The sequence below is a fragment of the Motacilla alba genome, chromosome 2 (genome assembly GCF_015832195.1).
Source record: "Motacilla alba alba isolate MOTALB_02 chromosome 2, Motacilla_alba_V1.0_pri, whole genome shotgun sequence".
NCBI classification, from domain to species: domain Eukaryota; kingdom Metazoa; phylum Chordata; class Aves; order Passeriformes; family Motacillidae; genus Motacilla; species Motacilla alba.
In genome coordinates, this window is record NC_052017.1 from 66,620,905 (window position 1) to 66,643,888 (window position 22,984).

The window sequence follows — 22,984 nt, forward strand, 5'->3', positions numbered from 1 at the left end:
GAGAAAAGGGCAAACCTCCTTATTAAGCATGCATATATTTCAGGAGGAGCAAGAACAGGCCTGTAGATGACAAAAAAGTGCATTACCCAGTATAAAAAAAGAAAAAAAAAAAAAAGCCTCCCAAAACTGCTATATCCTGTGAAAGACTGAGAGACTCTTCTACACTGAGTTGATTTAAAAATTATGTCTTCCTGCTTCATAATTTGCATGACCAGTAAAAAGATCTGTACTCAAACAGGATAATAAAACAGGACTTAGGCCTCATGATGGAAGTGGTTTTCCGGATCCTTAGGATACCTTAAGCAATGCAGAACAGGACACACATCCTTGTTTGAGCCACTGGGTGGAGGGGTGGAATGCCAGGCAAGGAAGGGAGGAAAATTACCCACCTCGGGGTTAGGTTTATGGGGTGTGCTTTTTGAAGAAAATGCAAGAGAAGGCTAAAATAAAAGTGAAACAATGGAAGCATTTCATTGGCTTGCACATGGAACTGTTTTTCAACACTGCAAAATGCAACCTGGCAAACGAAACACTCTTAATAAAAGTAAGAAACCAAGAGGTGGTACTCTGCATACCTGACGAATGTGCATAGTTAGCTGGTGCTGTGTAGTGCAAATCTTTTCACACAGAGGACAGGTATAGGAAGACTTCTCTTCTTTTGTTTCCTGTGGACAAAAGAGAACAAAACAATCAGAAGGAATATCAATGTAAAAGGACTAGAAAGCTGTCAGTGATGAGGATGGAAAAACATAAACCATCCCAAGTACAAAAGGCCTCTTCTAAAAGAATAACTCGCATTTATACATTTATCAACTGACAAGTTTCAGAAACTTCTGAATTTATAAACAGGGGCCATTTCAACTATCACAGAAGTACAGCAGCTGTTTTAACAGCACACAGATACTCAGCAGCAGCAATTTAGGACAGGAAGTGAAGGCAATTGCAAGGAGCTCAAACTGCCAGGAGGAATTTAGCTGACCAGAAAGTAATTCCTGGAACACCATCAGAATACATGGGCAAACATCATTATTCTTCCCGAAGATTTTAAATAGCACCAAGTTGTCAGAACTTCAGATTTTCCACCCCATCTTGATGGCAAAGCACTATCTTGGTGCCCTTTTGTAGGGGCTGCATGTTCTCCATCGCTGACTCAGAAGGAAGAGTGGCATTTACTGAATCATCAGCACCATTTCCTTCAGCATCCTGTGTTTCTGCTGGAAGCATCCCATCCAGGCACACCAGCCAGGCCCCACCCTTCTGAAGCTCGCAAGATCTGATGAGATCATAGCAAGAAAGAAGTGACAATGCAGGAGTGTACGTGACTCCAAAAAACCCCATTATGAACCCCATCATTCTCCGCCCAGGTGAGAATCAGGAGTTGATGGTCAAACCACTAGTACAAACAATGAAGCCAACCAGGAGAGCTCAACCTGATTTAAGTATGCCCTTGAGACACTGAGCAAAGCCACCATTCTTCCAGCCAAGGATGAAATGACACTCTTGCAGGAACCAAAGCTGTTTGCCTCAATTTGTCCACAAGGATGGCTACTGGATGATGTAAAGGGCATTTTCACAACCTCACCAGAAGCCAGGCATGGCTTATGCACCAACGCCTGTATATTAAAAGGAAGATGATTTGACACTCAAAATTAAACTTCAGTTTTCCATTAGAATGATGCACACCTCTAGTGACAAGACAGTACAAAAACCATCTCTGCATGACCAGTGGGAAAGCATAATTTTTATAAATTGACAATTTTTATAAAGTGACATTTTCTACTGAAGTTCTTTGCAGCTATCTTAAGTATCATTAGTAAAAGCTTGGAAACAAGCAAAAAGCAGAACCCATTCTCAGCCGCTTTTTAGCTGCAATCTGATGGGTATGAGTGTGTCTATGCATTTCCTCTCTCCACACAATTCTCTTTCCCCAGTGATATTCCAAAGTCATCAACTCAGAAGCAACCATTTCCAGGCTGTCAGACACAAGCATTCACAAAGAACACTGGGAATGACTAACCCAAGTCTCTGTGACAAATTTGCTGGCACACTAGGACAGTGAGATGCTGACAGAGAGTTAGAGAAAGTTCTTTTTTATGTCTCATTAAAGCAATATCCCGTCCTGCATGATTTGGGGAACCATTATAGAGAGTACCTGTATTATGTTTTGTTTTCAAAAACAGGGCCATAATAATTTTGCAATAACTTCTGTGACCTGTGGACAGGGATGAACAGCTATTTTACCATTTGTTCTGAAGAAAACAGGTCTTGAGACTTTGTTTCTAAAATGAAAGGATTAGATTCTCCCACTCCTTCCCATTCTTTTCCTCGAACATGTTTTTCCAACTACATTTCAGCCTCTACATCCCAAAGGTAATCACTGTAGGCCACACATACAGGCCAAGGTCTAATGTACTAGCACTTGCAAAACTTTAGAAAGAAAGCAAGAAAGGCTGCCATTAAGAAGCCTGAACACTCATAGAAAATTAAAATGCATTATCTCAGTGCCCCTCCCCCATTTTTAATATACAAACATGTAATTCACAAACATTCATTCCATCCTACTAATACAACTTAAATATTACTATATGCAACCCGACTGTGGAGTAATGTTCAGCTCCAATAATACTGCACCCTGTTACGAGCCGGCTCGAGACAGAGCACAAACACACTGTGCCGTGAGGAAAATCCCTGCATACGTGCTGACAGTTTAGATGATGTTTAATCCTCCGGCTATTTCTGCAAAATTGTCAACCCACTACTGGTTTTTTGTCCCCCTCCCCTTTAAACGAGTGCTGCAGTTCGACATGATGCACTTGATGATTTCAAAGCCTGCTTTCCAGACTGCCTTCTCTTCAAATCAGCAAATTAACAGAAGATAGAGTAATTACTGGTTCACCTTGAAGCAAAGATCAGAAACACACTATAGCTCAGCCAGAGCTGATTAGTATTGAATCTGGGGTTTATTATTAACTAAAACCCAAACTTTCTCCAGTGGTCAGACAGGCTACAAGCTGCATACCGTAACACAGCTCAAGCAAATCCGTTGACTAACCCAATCCAGACCAAAAAACATTAGCATCCCTACTGTAAGAGTACCCCCATTCACCAATTTAAAACACAGCATTCAGCTACCCCACCAGAGCCAAGTCGGTGAAAACACAGTTCTTGAACTGAAAGATAAAATTAGCAGCTCATTTGTCAGCTACTCTCCCTTTAGTAAATCAATCTGGCATAACTGCTCTGCAGTCAACTGATGGCAAATGCTTTTGGAACTGTGCATTAAGTCTGCCTGTTTTTCTCCAGCCCAAAAAACACCTCTGTCACATTTTTTATTTTCGTCAAGAGCAAAGCAAATGAGAAGTTAAAACACATGCAGGTTGATGTGAGAACATGCTTTTTAGACTATGGGTAGACGGCAGCCAAGATAAAGTCAGCATTATAAAGAGAACCATAGACTTTGGGACAAAGGTTCAGGGCAAAATGTTTCACTGCCAACTCGTGGGAAATAGCAGTCAGACCCAGAAAATCAGCTGTTATTATCCTTGAAATTATAATAAGGGGCATATTCTGACCAGAATCTGAGGTCCCTGCACTGCTACACAGTAAAACAATTCAGTGCTTTCATTCTGCTAGCTGAAAGTGGAAATTTGCTGTATTAGAGCCTCCTAACAAGATTGATACCCACTTAGTATTTCACATCTCACTTCTATTTTCTCAGTAATGTAGCCATTTGCCCCTCTGGCTTTAACAATCTTTCAGCCTAAAGACAACTAGGCAATTTACTATGTTTTCAATGTATTTGTTTATTTTTATGCTGTAAGAATCCCTCTTAATCCTGTCACATTTACTCTAGAGCTTCCTTTGATTCGATGCCCACCGAAATACCAGGTGGAATAAAGGTCACCAACACTAATAAACTTCCCTGAAGCCAGACCACATGGTGTACCAGTGGACAGCTGTGTAACAGCACTGCCTTCAGACTGGTCTGGACTCCAGTGCCTCACTTCACATGATGAAATCAAGGAACCAGAGCAGCCCCTAAGTGAGAACATTGTAAATAAACCTTAGAGGCAGGTGCTAGACAATAGAATCCCACAAACACAGCTGTCTGTATACTGCCCATTCCTCATTTAAAGATGTCCATTCACAGCTAATGGCTTTTAACTCCTTTCACGATAAAAAATCCAAGACAAGTTGTAAGTCTATCAACTGGGCAGCTACTCAGCCAACTATTAATAAACTACTATAGGAACATCACATGAGCCACACCTCTCAAGCTTTCTGGCCCCTGTTACATCTTGATTAGTTTACGACGTCTCTGTGCTTCACCTCAAGCTCTAAAGTCAAATGACCACAGGGATTTGGGGTTTTTTTTTTTATATTCTGCAGCACCTTCTTTGGTGGAGCTTGGGCCAGCAGGAGAAAAACATGGATATAAATAACTGCAGCTCAACTGATAGGAGTCTCTCCTTTCACTTGTTTAGATCAATATTGCTACCACCTGGTGCCATCAACGGGGAAATGGAAAAAACCTGATAAAAGCTACGTATATTTACTCTGCAAAATTCATACATGGCATTCTGCACTAGCTCTTCAGGCTTTATTAACAAGGAAGTTAAGGGCACCTCACACTACACATAAGAACTGAGCATCCTGATAAATGTTTTGTTCCAGAACCACCTTTAACCATAAATCACTTGAACCTTCCATGGGGCAGCTACACACCTCATGAGATTATGCAAATACAAGAGCCTGGAGAAAGGATGCAGCAGGACAATGGCAATTCTTAGGTGACTTTGTCGCTGCTAGGGGCATCTGCTAGACCAACTCAACATTGTGTGGCGCTGGAGCTTTTTATGTGTCAAGCACGCAGACCATTCTAATTCCCAGTTTTCTAAGTTATGATCGGGAGAGATACCAGAAAACATACACAGAGGAACAATGGCAGGGGCAAGAAACAACCGCTGAGGGGAAAAAAGGCAAAACAGTCAAAGAAACATAAATTACATCTTATCACTTTCCAGGCAGCTGCTTGTGTCCCCTTTGCCCTCCCTGCATTTGGGTTTATGTACCTGGTTCCTCCTGCCAATCCGATTTGGTGCAGGAGACTTTGAGGGGGATTTGACATTTTGAGAATTTCCGCCGTTTTCAGCAATCTTCCCCACATTCATCACTGCTGACATCATGGCGTCAATGGAGGACAAGTCTGCTCCGTCCAAACTGTTAGGTGAACTTGGTGATACCTTATAGCTGTTTAAGCTTTCCAGCTGCTTCTCTGGAATTAAAAACAAAAACACACATAGGAGTTCCTAGGCCATCTTAAAAAAAAAACCCAAACAACCCAGAGTATTTTCAGCTGCCTGTAACTCACATCACACTCTGCCGGATCATCATGGAACACAGGCAACAGGCCATAATAAGTGGAGTTCTTGTAACAAGACAAGATTCTCATATTGGAATGCATAAGACAAAGTGTACATTTTTCTCATAGGACATTCCCATTTTCTTCATTTTCAACCTTAATTCAATATGGAGCTTATAGAGTGATTTACTTTATACTTTCTTGCTGTGAAATGGAATTATTTGTGGTACCTTGTGATCACCATGATCTAGTAGAGCAGTACTGATGAATGCACACTCTGGCAAGCACAATCATTCAAGCAGGTATGTGTTTTAAACAGGACTGCACAATTAAGGCATTAGTAACACAGTGTAGGGTACTGGGTTCCCTTTTAAGCATGGTTTAAATCAGCTCTGTATACAGAATAAGCTAAAGTAGCAAAAATCCAACCAAAACAAAACCCTGTATCCCCCATATTGCCTCTTTACTGCCACAGATGGCACGTATGTGATTTTGGTATGCCAAGCCATACTAGTCCATGGAGAATGTGTGTTACATACATGACTAATGTCACAGCTAAAGCTGTCAAGGTTCAAACTTCTCCATCACATGCTGTAAGTAGTAGGGATGCTTCTACCTCTAATACACCTAAAATCTCGTCTCTGTTTTCTTAACATACAGACATGTCAAACACACAGGAAAGGCCTTCTATTTTCTTCTTTACAGGTTTGAAAAGGAAGAGGCTTTTAAATTAAGCATTCCTTTCCTCCTCAGAAAGTTTCTCTAAGAAACAGGAAGACCCTGCAAATCTACTGCTCTGTCACCTCTGGTGGAAAGCATAGAATCTTAATATGTGTTGTGAGAAAGTCACTGCAACAGAAGAGTATGTGAGGGTGAACAAGGAGGAACACGTTTGTCTGTGAACATTTGATCTCTGCATAATACTGTCTTTGGAACATAAGTTTGAGGATTATAAACAGGTGGTTTTCTGAGGCTAAGTTATGTGGTGCCAAGTTACTGTGAGCCAAGAAAATCTTTGTTTGGAAGCCTGCAGTGGTAGCTGAGAATTTATGTGCCCATGCTTCTGTTCAACCTATTTTATACTTTTCAGACAGATAAAAGTTAGGGATGGGAAAAGAAATGCATGCACCAGTGCTTCTGCTCAATGTATCTTATACTTTTCACACAACAAGGTGTATGGATGGGTGAGAAATGTTTCTACATTCTTAATGCCCTAATTTATAGAGTCACAGAGCTAGTTGAACCAATTACCTTCATCTTTCTCCCCTGATTGACTGTGGCTCTCTTCTGGGTTGCTGGTCTCCTCACTTAGTGTAGTATGTACGGTTGCGTCTGGCTCTTCAGCCTCTTCTTCAGCAGCACCCTCTAGCACTACATGAGGGAGAAGAAAAAAAAGAGAAAGGTAGTAAGCTTTTATGGAAGCCATTTTAGGAAAGTAAGACTACAGCCCTATTTTTCTGAGGCCTCCCCTGACTACCAGATGGGTCTGATGACAGAAGCACTCCCGCAGTGCCAGAGCAGCCAAGCACCCACTCTCATGAGTGCCCAGGCACTGGGCTGGGAGATGCTGCTGCTTCTGCCAGTGGCAAAACCTGGGCAAATAAACCATTACCAGCCTGGTCTGCAGCATTAAGGCCGCAAAAAATGGAGGAAGAGAGAGCAAGCTAGCCTATCACTGACAGTAGTGACATTTGACTGAGAAGTTGGAAGAATATTCTGCGCCTAGAGAATTTAGGTGATTCAATTTCATACATGCTCTGTTCCCCTCTTCTTGGAAGACTAACATTTACTCCAGTACATGAATTCATGGTGGCCACCTTCTTCCTTCTAGCAGTGGTAAAATTACTACAGAGGTTTCTGGGACCATTTGGCACATTCCTCACATCCACTGCCCAAGGTTCCCACACAAGTTGAAGACGTAAGTAACTATTGTATGTACCAAGAGAATTCCTCCACACCCCTTTGTGAAACCACAAACTTATCATGCTATCATTGGGGTTTAAGGAAGGGTGCCTGTTCTCTCTGGAGAATGACAGAGCAGTTAAACATCATTTTTAGAAGCGATGAGAAACAGTTGTCTGCCCACAGCACTCATGGCAATAGCCTCTAGAAAAGGTTATTTGTAATATGGAAAACTACTGATAGGTTTTTATCAGAGAAACACATCTTTATAACCTTACAAGCAAAATGTTTATTTCATTATGAAAACAAATACACTGTGGACATTTCATCACTCAGATTTACAAATCACAACCAGTAAGCTCACTACAGGTTTTCCTTTTATCAAGATAACAGAGACAATTGCCCCAAACCACAGTTTGAAGTTAAGAGGGTTTCTTCCCTCTGTTAAGAGGGAAGTTAAGAGGGTCTCTTCCTTTTAAAAAAATGACATTCTCAAGGATAACATGCAAATCAGTCATGCGACACATCTTCAAATGCCTTTTGAACAGCATTTGAGAACAATCAATGACTGTGCTACCCCAACTGCCAACAATTTGGAGCGCCCAAGAACAGGCAGGCAAAAAGAAAGGACCCACCTTATGCCAAGTGGTTCCTCATTTCACACCATGCCAGACACGGCAGTGGATTCAACCTTCCTACATTTAGCGGCCAACCTTCTAAGGAGTGGCACACAGATGTAGTCTAGAGACAAAACCCGGGACCCGACTAAGCCCAGGTAGTGTAAGGCTCAGGAAAACATCAACCTCTTAATAAACACTGCCTTCCATCTGCACCTTCAAAACCAGAAAAACAGACTAACCTGAACAACTCAAAATAACTTTTCCCTAATTATTTTTGTACTTTTCCGTTAAGAAAATACTAGTGATCCCTGCGACACAGGGATTTCTTGCTCCAAGGTGAGGCCAAGCACCCATCCTTTCTGTGTTTCCTCCAGTAATTATGGGAGCCATTTATTTGTTTGGCTTTAACTGTTGTAACTGCTGTAACTTTACTGTTATTTTCTTTTTTTTTAAAAAAGGTCCATGTCATTCAAGAGCAACATAATTATTTCTTTCCCCCCTGCCCCCATCTTATTCAATCACATATGTGGTAGCTGAGTTACTTTTGAATAGAATAAGCAATAGAACTATTCTCAAGACTGGCCTAAATCTAAAACTGCTTGCTCCATCAACTTAGCACTACCAAAAATAAGGACCAGTTTAAACTAGTTTGAAGTATTTCTGTTAAAAAAGTGCTTTAGTCCTTAAAACAACCCTAAACAAACAAAATACACAATTCCTTCCAAAATACACATATTCATTCCTCTTTCAGCCAATACCTAGCACATTAATGTCACCACTGATACATCCTGGAAGAAAATCTATTGTGTAACTGTGAAGACTCCTGTGTTTGCCAAGGTAACTTAAAGACAGCTTAGTAGCTTCCCAGAGAACTACAGTCAGAATTCCTAGTGTTGCTTTTAGCAACATCAAAAATGGGAAACACACTTTCCAGAGAGAGCCTGCAGAACAGGCAGGCATATATGCACATTAAAAAATCCTACCTACTGTTTCATAAAAACCTGCTACCTTGCTCCCTGTTTTTTTTTTCACAAGGAAAACAACGTATTATACTACTACAGACTTTCATAGTTCCTATGAGCCAACAGTTATTTTTCTTTTCTGAATCCAAATATTTTCCTCCAAAGGCAAGCAAATATTTGCAGTCAGAGATCTTGTCCTTAAAACCATTTTCTGCATATTAAAAATTTCCAATTTTCAAAGCAGTCTAGAGATTGCAACTGCACTGCTGCTGTATGCTTTTATTTACCTATGTATTTTCCACTCTCTTGCATGAAACAAAAATGCACCGCTGAAACAAAGACAACTGCATGAGCAGCACACATCAATTTCAGAAGCATAACTTTCTATTTGCAATAGGATATAGAAACAATAAGAACGCTGGGCCAAATCACTCCTTCCTGTGGGAAAACCCATGGCAGAGTGCCTTCAGGCAGGAACATACTGAGAGATTTCTCTTGCAGCCTTGTTTTTGGTTGTTTTTTGGTGGTTTTTTTTTTTTTTTTTTTTTTTTTTTTTTTTTTTTTTTTTTTGCTTTGGGCTGGTTGGTTTTTTTGTGGTTTTTTTTTTTTTCCTCTTTAAAAAAAGGCATCACTGAGGATGGGGAAGTGTTGGGATCTTCTTCTACAGCACCTATGAAACTCAGGGAATCAGATAGGCAGCAACTAGCACACACGCCCTATGCCATACTGCCTTCAGGATTGTAAACCCTCCCAGCTCACACCAAATGCCCCAGCGTGGAGGTTGTGCTGACAGAGCCTCCTTCCTCCCTCTCCCCAAAAGAAAACAAAGACCTCCAGGAAAAAGGATAAACAGGAAATAAGCTGAGAAACAGTGCAGCCTCAGGTTACATTCAGCATTGGACCAAAGCCTCTAGGAAACAGGGAAGTGGTCACAAGCATTCAAGTCATCTTCTACTTTGAAGAAACCCCCCAGTGTCACATTCATCCTGTGTGAAAAGGAGGAAAAGCAGAGAGCAAGTGACTAAGCAAGAGTGCTGACAAATGGTAGGGGGGACAGGACCAAACAAGACAATGCAGCCCTCTCTGCACGACCACACCAAGAGACCTGTCTTTTCTGCAGGAATGTCTTCCTTCCACGTGATGAGGTTGCTGACAACTTGTAACTGGGGCAACTTCCATCCCACAGAGAGCCCTGAGGGGTCTATAGCTCCTGCTTCTGACAGAGGTCCACCCCTGATGCCCCACATAACCAGCTAATGGGAGAGACATTGCAAAAGCAAAGCTTAAAAAAAAAACCCACCACCTTGTTGCTTCCCATTCAGTCTGTACAGGAAGACACTTGCTAGACCTATTTCCTCCTTTGGAATAAAGTGTGACTCCACTGTATGTTAAAGCTGAACCGATCAACAGTTTCTCCTCCCCCTCCCCCTTGCTTATATGTATTTATTTGGATTTTTTTGTTTGTTTGTTTGAAGACCACTCTAAACAGCTACAGCTGTTTCGCCTTCTGGGGCAGAGCATCATGGATGAACCAAAAAGGAGAACACAGGCCACAGGAGAAGGAAGAAGAAAGGAGAAAAAATGATGAGTCTTCAGAGTCACAGTCACTTGACTTGCAACTGAGAGGCAGCTACACAAGCACAGAGCAGCACGTCCTGGCCCCTGGGAGCTGGGACAAGTCTCTGTTCCAGATTGCTCCACTGTCTTTGCACATGAGCTCTCCCTTTGGAATAGATAGGAAGAAACGCACAATACAGGCAAGAAGGGGGAAAACCTGGTACACACAGCACAAAGCTGCTTATTGTTCTGCCTTCCGAAAAAAATCCACATTAATGTTAAAAGTAGAAGCCATGCACTAATTGGGCCAGGGAAAGATTAACACTCTTGGCCAAATAGTTTTATTGGTTTCATTAAATATACTGTAGTATTTAGTAAATAACACAGTGGGGGAGAAGAAATAGGGAATAGAAATGACAGGTTTAGGAATGTGCACCCCCCCACCATGCATTTCAAACCACTTTTTCCCATGAGGTCCAAACAGGAATCCTGAGCCTTCTGCATCATTTCCATCTTAGCAACACTATTAGCTTAGTCAAGGCTTTCCCACTGTTTTTTTTCTAAGTGGCATGAAAAAAACCCCAAGGATCATTTAAATGAAGGCCAGACCTGCTAGTATACAAATTTAGACAAGAACAGAACTTCAAAGAGAGATATCACATTTGAATAAACAAAGTTTGCTGTTTACCCTTGAGATTATAATACCTAAGAATCGCTACACTGCACTCCAAACTGCTTCTGATGCACTGGTCTCCTACTAAGCCTCTACGCAGAGGAGCGGATTTTACTCCCAGAGCACAAATGCTCCAAGCACAAATGGTCACTCCCACCACAAAAGCGATGCGCGCTATCACCCGCACTACCTTTTGAACATAACTTTCTGTCAAAGCTGGCAGGAAGGAAAAAGGGTGAAAAGGCATCGTGTGGGAAGAAAAAAGGGCTAACACTATTCAAAGCAGTGCCTCAAGGCAAAGGAAAACCAAATGAACAATGTTTTCCCAACTGACCTTTTTTAATACCAACTCTGCCTTTGCTACTGAAGTGTTGGTGCTGACTCTGCACCCCAGCAGTAGAAAATTACACTGGGAGTGTCACCTCACTGTCACCACTGCTGGAGCACCAGTACAGGGCAACCCATGGAGAAAGGAAGACAAGCACAGAAAGAGAGTGGGTGGCACTGTAATATCTGGGGGCTGCTCTTCCACTTAACAGTAAAAACTAAGAATGCTACCCCAAAGCTTTTGAACTTACTCCTGTAAGTAACATTTTCCTCTACAAAAATCCCAAAACCAAACACAAAAACAACAACCAAAAGGAGTAACATTTATTGAAGGGTACTCTCTGAGCATCAAAGAAGACATACTCCTCTCTTTCAATAAACTCTGAGCTTCTAGTGAAACAATCATTTTACCTGTGTTAGTGCAGATACAATACTTTGCCTCTTGAAATAACCATGTGAGTCTAAAACATCCATATGTCTAACTTGTACACAGACAGATACACCCAGACATGGAATAAACAAGTGAACTACATGTTCATGGACATGCCTTAAAACTGAGTTCTGGATGATCTTCTGGTGGGAGCAGGACAGGGGAAGAAGCACTAAACAAGAACAAGATGATCCCAGACTATTTCCAGACTATTTTGCATGCTGTTGATATAACACCTAGCAGTTAGGCTAAATTTTAAATATTGAAACGTATTTACTCCTCCTGTTTTATTTCCTTGCAAACATGATGGGATATATATATGTGTGCATTCAGTTTTTATGTAGTTTTTGAAAATCCCTTTTTGGTGACTTATGGACTAGTAATGCTCCTCAGGACTTTGGCTCAGATGACCAGAAGTTTCTCTCCAAAAAGCATAGCAGATTTTGAACTTAGCTAATGCCTTTAGTGAACAACTCTGAATCACCATGACATTGGTGCAATACACCGGAAACAAGGAAGTTGTACTAATATAACAATGAGACACTATACTGGCAAAGCAGGGATTTCCTGGGTAAAATTCACCTTTATGGTCCAACTGATTTACAGCAATGCACACAGCTACTGGGCAGCCTTAACACAAAATGAATTCATGCCCATCCTCTTGGCCCTGTGCTCCATTTGTTAACTTGAAGAGGGAAGCCACATCTGTGCCTTTTGCAAGTGCTGTGTGCTGCGGGAACAGCCCTCATGCAGGAGCCTGTGGTCGTGCTAGGCTAGAAAAGAGAACTCAGGCAAAAGCTGCTCCTGCACCAAGAGCGAAGCGAAAGCGAAACCTGATGGCCCCCTGGCTCCCAACAGGAAAGCCCAGCACATGTGGTAATCACCTCATAGAGTTTGATCTGAGCCTGCACCGAGTTCCTGACCAGCACTGCTCTTTTTGGGGACAACAGTGTCACACAGAACACACAGCACTGCAAGAACTGCAATAACCTACGGCTGCACTTAGGACCAGCGGCTGCTGATGAATTTTGAGACGTTTCTAATACCTCGGCATTCTTTCCCCTGACCAAAGACGTATCTGCAAACTGCTCCTCATTTCTGCTGTTTCTATCAGCTTGTTGGTGATTACCTGGCCCTCCAGGAAGCCTTTGTCACAAAACTGCAGCTAGCTTCAAGAGTTTGCTCAAGCAAAAAGGATACTGAGACTTGAAGACAGCTTACTTAACAAACCTGGGACCATGAACACCACATTCAGGCAACAAAAAAAAGTCAGGGCAACAGGAGAACAAAACAAGTGCCTCTAAGCAGACATCCGTCCATTCCTTCCCATGTTGACAACTGCAAACACTCCTCCATCCTCATCCTGATCCTTGCCTGCCTGCACAGCTGTGAGGAGGCCAGTGGGAAGGGAGTCTGGCTTCCCCCTGTCACTGGGAATCACAGCAATGTAGGGGGAACATGGAACAAGACAGGCCTTGGGCTTTACCCAGCACATCCCCTCCCCTGCGCCCTCCCCACTGGCTGAGGAAGGACACAAAAGAATACTGTCTGTCCTTATAAGCTCTGCTTTGCATGTGTTCAGGGAGTGGGGACAGCTGTGTGGACGGCTTGCAGAGTTCCAGGAAGTCAATGTGTTTCTTGGCTTTAACTCCAGTTTATTTGCCTTAGATGAAGTGGCGACACGAGAAAGTCCCTTCGAGTCTCCCCTGAGCTGGCACTGGCTGTAGCAGGGCAACACTCCTTGGGACATGGCCTGGGGTCTCTCCCCACACTACCAGTCTCTCCTAGTCCGGTTGCTGCATCTTTCACTCAGGCCAGGACTGGCTTACATCCCACTGGGCAAGGGGACAGCCTTGGAAGATGGTGTGGGAGAGGGTGGGACTCCAGAGCAGAGCCAGAGACAGGAGGGAGTGGGCCCTGAAGGCGGGATGGAAGTATCTTGCAAAGGCAGGACAGGTCAGGCAAGTGGCATCACACTGCCTGCCAAAACCACTGCCCACACGCCCTGAAGGAGCCCAGGGCGAGGCAAGAGAGCAGAAGGGTAGGGGGAAGCTGAAGCAAGGACAAGTGGGCAACCCCACCGTGCTTGCGTCCATGCCCAACAGGCCGAGGAAAGGGAGATGCACCTGTCTGAGGGGAGCCCCAGCAACGCTAGGGGAAGCACAGCCCTGGGAGACAAAACCTCATTGCCTGCTGCTGCTGCCATCTCAGACAAACAAGAGGGGATTGCAAAATGAGGAAACAATCAAATGCAGCTTCATGTGTTTGTTGCTTGGGGGATTTTTTTATATTTTCATGCTGCCTGACAAACCCACTTGACTTAAAACCGTGGAGGGGATGTGGGGAGAGCTATAGGTTAATGTCCCATCACCTGTGTGCCTAAGCAAGCACTGTGCTGAGGGAATGAGATACTTGTCCGAGAGCCCAATGGGTGAGCTAGATGCACTGCACTAGGGAGAGCCAGATGGAAAACATTTCTGAGTAACAGAGAAGAAAAGAGACCCCCCCTTCAAATACTCCAAGTTACAGCACCCATCTCCCTGACTGAGGAGAGGCTGCAGGAACGCAGGGCGGGCAAAGCGGGACTGGGCTCAGCTGGGTAGCTGTGACGGAGATGCTGACATCCACGACAATATATGGCCAGTCTAAACCACGGGATATCTTGTCCTTTTAAGGTGGGCCAAGAGCAAGCATCTGTGCAGCAGCAGCAGCACAGCCCCAGCCTGCCATCAATAGCCCCTGGTGTCACTGAAAAAACAGGGGCTCCTGTGCCATACCAACTGGCTGTGCAGATGCCTGGGCACCCACTCCGAGAGGAGACAATCCGTCCGGTTGTTCCTCTGCACAGCATCACGGAAACAAGCAGGCACATTAGTAACAAGAGGAAGAAAGCCACGAAACCATGCGGCTGGGCTGCTCCCTGGCAATTGGTGCCTGCAGCTGTTGGGGAGGGAGGCCAGGAGGGAGGGAGGGAGGGAAGGAGGGCCTGTCCCTGTCCCCATCTCTGTCCCTCACCCTGATGGCCAGCAGCTCAGCCAAGGGCAGCTTTGGAGCCAGCACTCGAGGTGAAGGTTTAAAGCAAATCTCGGGAGGGAGAAACAAGCAAACATTTCACCCCCTCACACTTGCTCTTCACATGTAGCCAGAGCTGCGTGTGTGTGCAGGACGGGTTCAGCAGGGATTACAGAGGCAGGATGAATCACATTGAGGAAGACACAGAAAATCTCCTGTGCCAGTGCCCTGCTTCTTGTGCGCTGCTCTGGTTGCAATTCTCTTCCTCCAAGATCAGTATTTGAAGAGTTTCACAGAGGAGCTGAATGCACAGGCAATTTTACAAAAATCATTCTGAAAATAGGATAAGCTAGAGACCAGGAAAAAACTGCTCTTGGAGCAGCTATGTCCCACATGGTGTTTCACCACTCTAACTGCATCCATATGCTAGCAAACACAGGCAAGCCCAAGGGGGAGAGCATCAGTTTGCTTATTGCAGAGCTCCCAACTCATCCTTTGCAGCGCAACCACACTGTCTTTGCAGGAGATGCCAGTGCACTCTCTGCTTGGAGCACTGTACCAGGTAGCTTGCCAAAACATTTTGTGCTTCACAAGATAACACAGCAAAACGAGAAAAGAAAAAGTAGAAATTACAGGGATTTAAACCCATTTCCTGGTGGTAGTGTTGTCAACCAACAAGATTTTATCATGAACCTGTAAAATCTGATGGTGCTACATTACTGCACAAAATCTGAAATTTTTAAAGTCAAAATTCTATTTTTTTGATTTATGGAAAAAGGACAAACACATTGCATGCTCAGCAAAATACAAAGAGCAAACTGAAATGAACAGAATAATTTTAAAGCCTCACCGTTTAAGGATAACCATGATCTCAAATGCTCAACCTGTAATTTTTTAACATACAGGGATAGCAACACAGTGTCCCTTCTCTACGTAGTACATTTTGTACTCTGGAAAATATACCCTCCAAAACTAAAATGACTTTTTTAAAGAGAGAAAAAAATTGCAATATCTCAGCATGTTTCTAACATTTTATTTAAAAGCCAACACAGCTGCACTTTAATGTTACTTAAAGATGGAAACCTACATCAAATTACCAAATTTGTTTTAAGCAGACTCAACATGCAAATATTTTGAAGATAGAATGATTCAAGAGTTCGAAGCTCTTCTCACTGCTCTTTTCCAGGGAGCATGACTTGCTGACAGGATTAACTACTGCCAGGCTCACGAAGCTGGGAGACAGCTGCCACATGGCAGCCATTTATTACAAAGCTCCACTCCTCTAAAGTTAGGAAAGAGGCAGACTGTTTCATCTGTGTTATCAGCAGGGTTCCTCTGCCCCACAGGCTTTAGTGACTAGGCTTTTTCTAAACAAACACCTCCTTTTCTCCCCCACCTTGTTAACATCATATCTTCCTGTATTCTGTTTCTGGTCAGCACAGAAACTATTCCCCCTATCACATCCTCCAAACAACAACAACAACAACAATCTATAACCAAGATAATTTTAAAAGTTCAGAAACACAAATCATATCCCTAACCCCTTTCCCCCGAAATACATTTTTAAATTAGAGAGTTTTAGCTTGAGATTTTCAAAGGGGAAAGCACAGGCCATAGGAAGAGAGTGAGTGAGAGAGATGCTGGAGCAAAGAGACTCAGAAGCATGCTGTACAGCTCTCCCTCTCCCATCCACCCAAGGAGGCACTTGTAATGTCAGCCTCCAGCTGCAATATCCCAAGGGCCTACCCAGCTTTTTCATGAGCAAGATAACTGGTAGCACTCCTTCTGAGATTGTATCTCCACGCCAAGCAGACTCTGCAGGCCCACAAGCCAAAGCCAACATCTCCCCCCAATATAAGAGGCACAAGCAGATATCAAGTCAACTAACTCCTACAGTGTGCTAAGGACCAGGAACAGATATAAACCAGCTACATAATCTCCATGTGATATTAAGCACAGACAACCATCAGTTGACATTGTCCTGATACTGTGAGCCAGAATAAAAAGATACAAACCAGCGGTTTTAATTTTACAGGGGGTCATTCTAGATATGTACTTGCCACAGATGCCAAAGTGCCAAAGATCACTCAGAATGAGGTTTATTGCTTCATCCAGGTGAAGGAGAAACCCAGCCTTCAGAAAAACAGCTCTCTCCCACCACCTATGAACAACGTGCCACAAGTTTTGTGAGCACACCCACTGGCTTACACCAGCTGGCCAGTAGCCTTTGGGCTTGTTTGCAGAGCTCTAAATTCTGAAATACAAGGTTTCTTTCTTGGTTTAGTTAGGTAAATTAATTACAGCAATAGATAATGCTGGTAAGACTCTCCAAGTTGAGATTTGCACAGGAAAGCCACTTGGAAAATCTTAAACAGCAGAGCTACTTGCCAGTGGTACTCTTCAGTATGAGTTTTCTTTCTATTTTGAAGTAGATGCAGTGCAAGTAACCTGTGGGAGGTGCTTCCAGCACGCTGACAAAATGAAACAGCATCTGTTCATCAAAATGAATGTGCAACACACATGCAAAGAAAGGGCATAGGGATCTTGTTCATCAATTTCTTATGGAATTCAGAAGTCCCTCAGCTTTATCAGAGAGTACAAGAAGCCTTCTCAGGAACAGTGTATCTCTATCTGACCTGAAAAAATATGTATTCTCGAAACAAGAACTGCATACACACACACAAATCCCCCTTCATCCACAACCATATCCAGCTGCTGACCTTCCGAGTTTCTTGTAGTATAGTCTGTGCTCTGGGACTTTAAAAGCCTAGCAGGCATTTCTAAAGGATTTTACAAAGTACACTGGCCTGGCCTTGTAAAAGCTCATGAGGAATCCATGAAGGTCATCGTGCAGCTTAGACAGTCTGCAAACAGCATAATCCACGTGCTGGTGAGGTAGAGAAATGACCAAAGTCGGGCGGATAGGCCTGAAGACTTCTACAAGGAATGTTTCCTCCAACAATGCTGTAAACCCTAGAGGAAATGCCTGCTGATCTTCAAAGCCCTTCAGTAGGAACAGCCTTAAGTTTCCTGAACATGAGCATTCTGGTTGCAAGGCCACAATCCTCTTAGGCATACAGAAAAAAACATAAAAACAAAGGAAACAAAAAAAATTAAAATCCACTAAGTTAATAACTGCAAATAACCAGCAGGACTGACCCTCTACTTTGCAACGAGCTGTCGGATCCATCCAGCAAAGTTTTGATGTTCCTCGGCACAACAGCCACACGGATCAAGCAGCAGCTTACAATCTCTGCAGCTTTCCTTTTTCTATTCCAGGCAGTCCTCCACACGTGCAGACTCCTGGACCGCAATACTCGGTTGTTCGGACTACGAGGGGATGCTACAGCTGTGGCTGCGCAAGGTGTCCACCGTAACTATATCAAGGCCCCTGCAGTGTGCTGCACTGCCAGCAGAATTTTAGGTACAGCCTTCAGTTGCCTGACGGGTTTCACAGGCGACCATGAGTAAAGGGGAGTCTGGACACCTGCACACTGCAAAGAATTGCAGGAAGTTTATTTCAGGAACGCTGGGGAAAAAAAAAAAGAACAGACAAAATTGTGAACAGGTTTCTTCAGTAAGTGAAGTTTCAAGTTGCTATTCCTCCAGCCAAAAACGTCTGCTGCTAGGCAAAACCACCCTCTCCTTCCAAAAAACCTATTCTACTGCTAGTGCTTCACACTTTTCCATGAAACAGATGATACAGATAACTCTTGAAACAATTCACACATGAAAAGGGAAATTAATTTCTTTCTGCTGACTCCATTGATAAATATTTAACAAAAACATTAGCCTGAAACAAACTCGTATGAACTATGTATAGGTTCAATCCAGTTCTGGGTAAAGTAGTAGTTGCAAACAGAGAAAAATGAACAAACAGCAACAAAAAGTAGTAAGTGGCCTGTGCACCCGCCCCAATTTCTGCAGGAGGACAGCAAGAGTTTGCCAGTGGAAATGTGACTAATCACTTTCAAATATGCACATATAGCAAAGCAACATTGAAATATCATAATCAGACCTATGATACTGAAAGTCACACTTCTTTTGAGGAGTGATGCTTCCACATTTACATTTTCTCAGGCATATAAACATACACCCCCACACAGCCACCTTCTTTTAATGCTAAGCATGAAATCACCTTGCTTTAAAGTTTTAAGCCAGCACACACTATAACAGTATTTTTATTTACATCGATCTTGCTAAGGCCACTTAGAATATACAACCAGAAGGGAAGAAAACCTTAAGTGTCTTAAAATAACCACAAAATTTTTAAAAAAATCTCATATTATTTATTGATTAGGTTACAACTCTTTCAAGGAACAAACTCTTATTTCTACCCAACTGACAGATTCAATCCTCCGAATTTCACACAAAAATCATGTTCATTCAAAGCAAAAGTAAAGGACAAAGAAACCTCAACACGAGAACTCATATTTTCACTCAGATGCTAAATAGCAAGAGCTGTTTTCCACTTCCAGTTCAAATACTATTGTTTTGTTGTAAGCTTTATATGCCTCATGGAACTCAACCATTCAATACAAAAAGAGACAAGAGAAGAATTCAGGCAATCAGTAGCCATCTCAACCTGTACAGCAGACAAGCATGTATTATGAATGAGTTAAAACAGGAAACTGAAAGGAGACTGCAAGCAAAACCACTGGTTAAATGAATTATTTTTTATGTAAGGTGAAAAATTTTTCTTAATCTACCCACTCATTTCACACACAGTAACGTGCAACTATCATTCTACCAAAAATTAGAAGAGAGTCACCACCAGATTTGTTTCACTCATTTCTTCATGTGAACTTCAAATGGGGTTTCTGAAGCTAGAAGATTTTGCCATCCCTGTCTAGTAACACCTAAAGACAGAAACTGGACCTCTCCTTATCTGTTAGGGTCTGGCATGCCATGGAGGCTATGAAGGTAGGCACTTTCATAAGCAGAAACATGTTCAGCGTTTTCACACCAAACTTGAAACAATATTCAATATAAATTTGACATAAAAAATATGAGAGCTTACAGGTTCAAAAGAGTCTCAGTAAATACGCCCCTTTAAACTTCCTGAAATCTCCAAACATGGACAATTTCTGATGTAACAAGGTCTTTAAAACAGCAGTAAGCAAGCTCCCTGAAGGGTGGGGTAATTGGGAGGGTTATCACACCTCTGGGGAAGTCACAGGCTCTATCTTGGCAGTGTTTCATCCCTTCATATACCCAGGGGACTGATTAGTTCATGATAAGCAATTAGGCACCCCAGGGAGGACGGTTAACCGTCTTACCAAAACAAAAAGGCTGCACAAATGTAAGTCTCATTAGATTAAAGAAACACTATCTGCAGAACAGCAAATTTGTGTTTATTCCCTTCTACTGGAACTTGCAAGTACTACATTTTGCCTGCATATGGCACACACAGATCTCAGAAATCCCAAATTTGAGCACGTACTTGCTGCTAAATTGGTAACAAATGCTCTGAAGCATTTTCTTTCCCAAGACACTAGTGCTGTGATGCAGGAAAAAAGGAGGAGGGACAGAGGGGAGGAATACAGTAAATACTGATTAGAAGATGTGAACTAGCAATCTCATTCAATTAAATTCTCTTCCTCATTGTTAAAATAGTTTCTAACCAAGGATGAGCTGCAGAAAGTGGGACCTGGAAATGCTATACATGGCTGAATGCTGATTGAATTTTAGAATGAGACCCCAAGTCAGCAGCAGACCCACCATTACATGCCTTGCTCCTAAAAAAAAAATGCTCTGGGAAGCTCCTGCCTGCTGTGGAGCTTGTGGTGAGGCACCTAAGCATATCACAGTCCTACCCATGTTAAATCTTTATCCCTGATGAAGCAGAGGGACAAATTCATCTTTGGCCTGCCAACTGATGTAAAAGCTCCAGCACACCCCGATGGGGCTGTTCCTGACTTACATCAGGCTGAATGTATTTCAAAGTACTTCGATGGCTTAAAATATGAAGGAATGCTTTTCAATAAGGTGACCCCCTGTCCTTTTCTGTTCTTTTATCTTTTTTTAACAGTTTGCCATCCAGTGATAGGAGGGAACCCCAGCTGCATAGCCTGAGCTTTTATCTTCTGCTGACCATGCAACAACACAAAGCTCAGCGCTGGATTTCCTGCTGCTTGCCGAAAGGGGCTGTTCAGCTTGTTTAAATATTACTTGCCTTAGGAGCCTTGGAGTTGTGCCCAAGCACTGTACTGTATCTTCCCAGCATCCATTTCAGCATGTACTTTAAAGGTCTTCAGGTTCCATGTACTATGCTCCCTCTCTGCTACAGGAGGAGCCTCATGACTCCAGAAAAGAAAAGAAACCCCATTCAACTCCTCCCTCTCTCCCCATTTTCCCCACTAATCCCTCTGCCTCATTCCATTACGCAGGTAACAGAAGTCCCTGTTCATCCCAAAAGCATGCAAACACATTTAGTCCTGTAAACTGAACCAACTGCAACCAAGGTAAAAGACATTTTGGTACAAAAGGCTATGGCTAGGAAGAAATCAGACGCCATGTATCCTGTACAGCAAGTTACCAGTGTGCAGTGAGCAAGCAACCAAGAAAGTACAGTAGCAAAAGTGGAGTACAGCAGCCTCCTGCCATACTAAATTTATAGTCTCCACTGTGGATTTTAGAAAAAAAGAATCTTTATACACAACCTTCTCTGAATTTGCAAACTTAACATTAAGGCACTTTCTTCTCCTGAGTGATGAAAAAACTCCACAGTTTTCACAAAACCAGTAAGGATATTCCAGCCTACAGGAATTCTTTCAGAAGTCCTCCTTTTCACAATTACCGTGCCAACGGGAGGCTGAAGTCTGGCTACAAGGTCAGGAGGAGATAACCTTGGCCAATAGAAATTATTTGCATCAGCCCAAAGGCAGCAGTAGGCCACCCATTAAGCAGCCCAGCAGGCCTCACTGTTAACCTGTGAGCAGCCGGAAACAGCTGATAGGAATGGAGAAACAGAAGGTAAAAATCCAGATTCACAATCTATCCATGACAGCTGTGGACAAAGCCATTTGAATCAGGAAAACCTCAGTAAATACTGACTGTGAGAACTGTCCTGTAAGAAGATGTCTCTCATTTTCCATGGTAGCTGGGATGCAGAAATACATGCACCCCCACAAGCTGACGCAGGATTGCAGGAAACTCAAGGCTAGAAGTGAAAACCTGCTTTTAGTCCGTTCTGCTTTGCCTCAGCCTGCAGCGCACAGACTGATTTAACCTGATGTAAGCCACAGCTGTCATTCAGAAGGACAGACTGCCAGTCCTCACTTTACCTCCCATCTCTGGCCACGTGTTCTCCCTCCGGCCTCATGCCAGTTCTAGAGTTTGAACAACCACATGGTGATCCAGGATCATGGAACAGATCTGAATTGAGATTTGCGTTTGTTTGTGTTTGGTTTTTGTTTGTACTTAAAAATGCACATACATACAGTTTCATCAACACCCTTCACACATGGGAGCTGAGACATAGTCAAATTACACCCTCTATTTGAGTGAGGGATGAGAGACCTGAGCAAGAATGTTGTTGGTAACTCTACTCCTGCGGTGCTGCAGTACCGGGGAAAGATGAAAAGATGTAGTGGAATGAACCCACAACCGGCTCCATCTCCAGACTCCCTCCTCCCGCTACCCCCTTGCTCCCTTGTCTTCAACTCAGAGCTCACTTGCAGCATCTCTGCCATAAAAACATCTAAAAATATACCTGAAGTTCAGTTTTCTGATTAAACCCAGGGAAAATAAGTTCATAATAAAACTACCACAATTAAAATTTCTCTACCAGACCTCTCCCTCCCATGGCATCCCTGGATGAGGAGAGTAAGAGAGCAAGAACAGTCTTAGGCAATGAGCTAGTGCTTTTCTGCTTACCTATCCAATTTTTCCTACATCAAGGACTGGGTGTAACTTTTGCACAGTGCTAAGCACAAAACAAACACAACTCGAAAATATCCACCTCCCTTCCCGCACATGGCTGAACTAAGCCTAATTTTCAACTCATTTGCTTGTTTCTAAACTTTTGTCAGTGACCCTTTCCCCATGCACAAAGACAAAATTTACCCCCTCCAATATCACTCATGCCTCATTAAATCACATCAGTAACAATGCTGGAACAGCCTGCCACCGTGTGCC

General features: G+C 43.0%; 1 protein-coding gene across 9 annotated transcripts in view; it reads right to left on the reverse strand.

Annotated features, from left to right (window-relative positions):
- RREB1 (ras responsive element binding protein 1) overlaps positions 1-22,984 on the reverse strand; it is a 145,237-nt gene that overhangs the window by 58,098 nt on the left and 64,155 nt on the right. For 6 of the 9 annotated variants that reach the window (XM_038127823.1, XM_038127822.1, XM_038127821.1 and 3 more), the window contains 3 exons: positions 6,614-6,733; positions 5,073-5,275; positions 576-665 (listed from right to left, as the gene is read on the reverse strand). In XM_038127823.1, coding sequence (XP_037983751.1) covers positions 576-665; positions 5,073-5,275; positions 6,614-6,733 — 413 coding nt within the window. Of the gene's footprint in view, positions 1-575; positions 666-5,072; positions 5,276-6,613; positions 6,734-9,133; positions 10,273-18,004; positions 18,375-22,984 lie in introns of those variants that run through there. The other 3 variants (XM_038127824.1, XM_038127825.1, XM_038127830.1) reach the window with 2 other exon arrangements.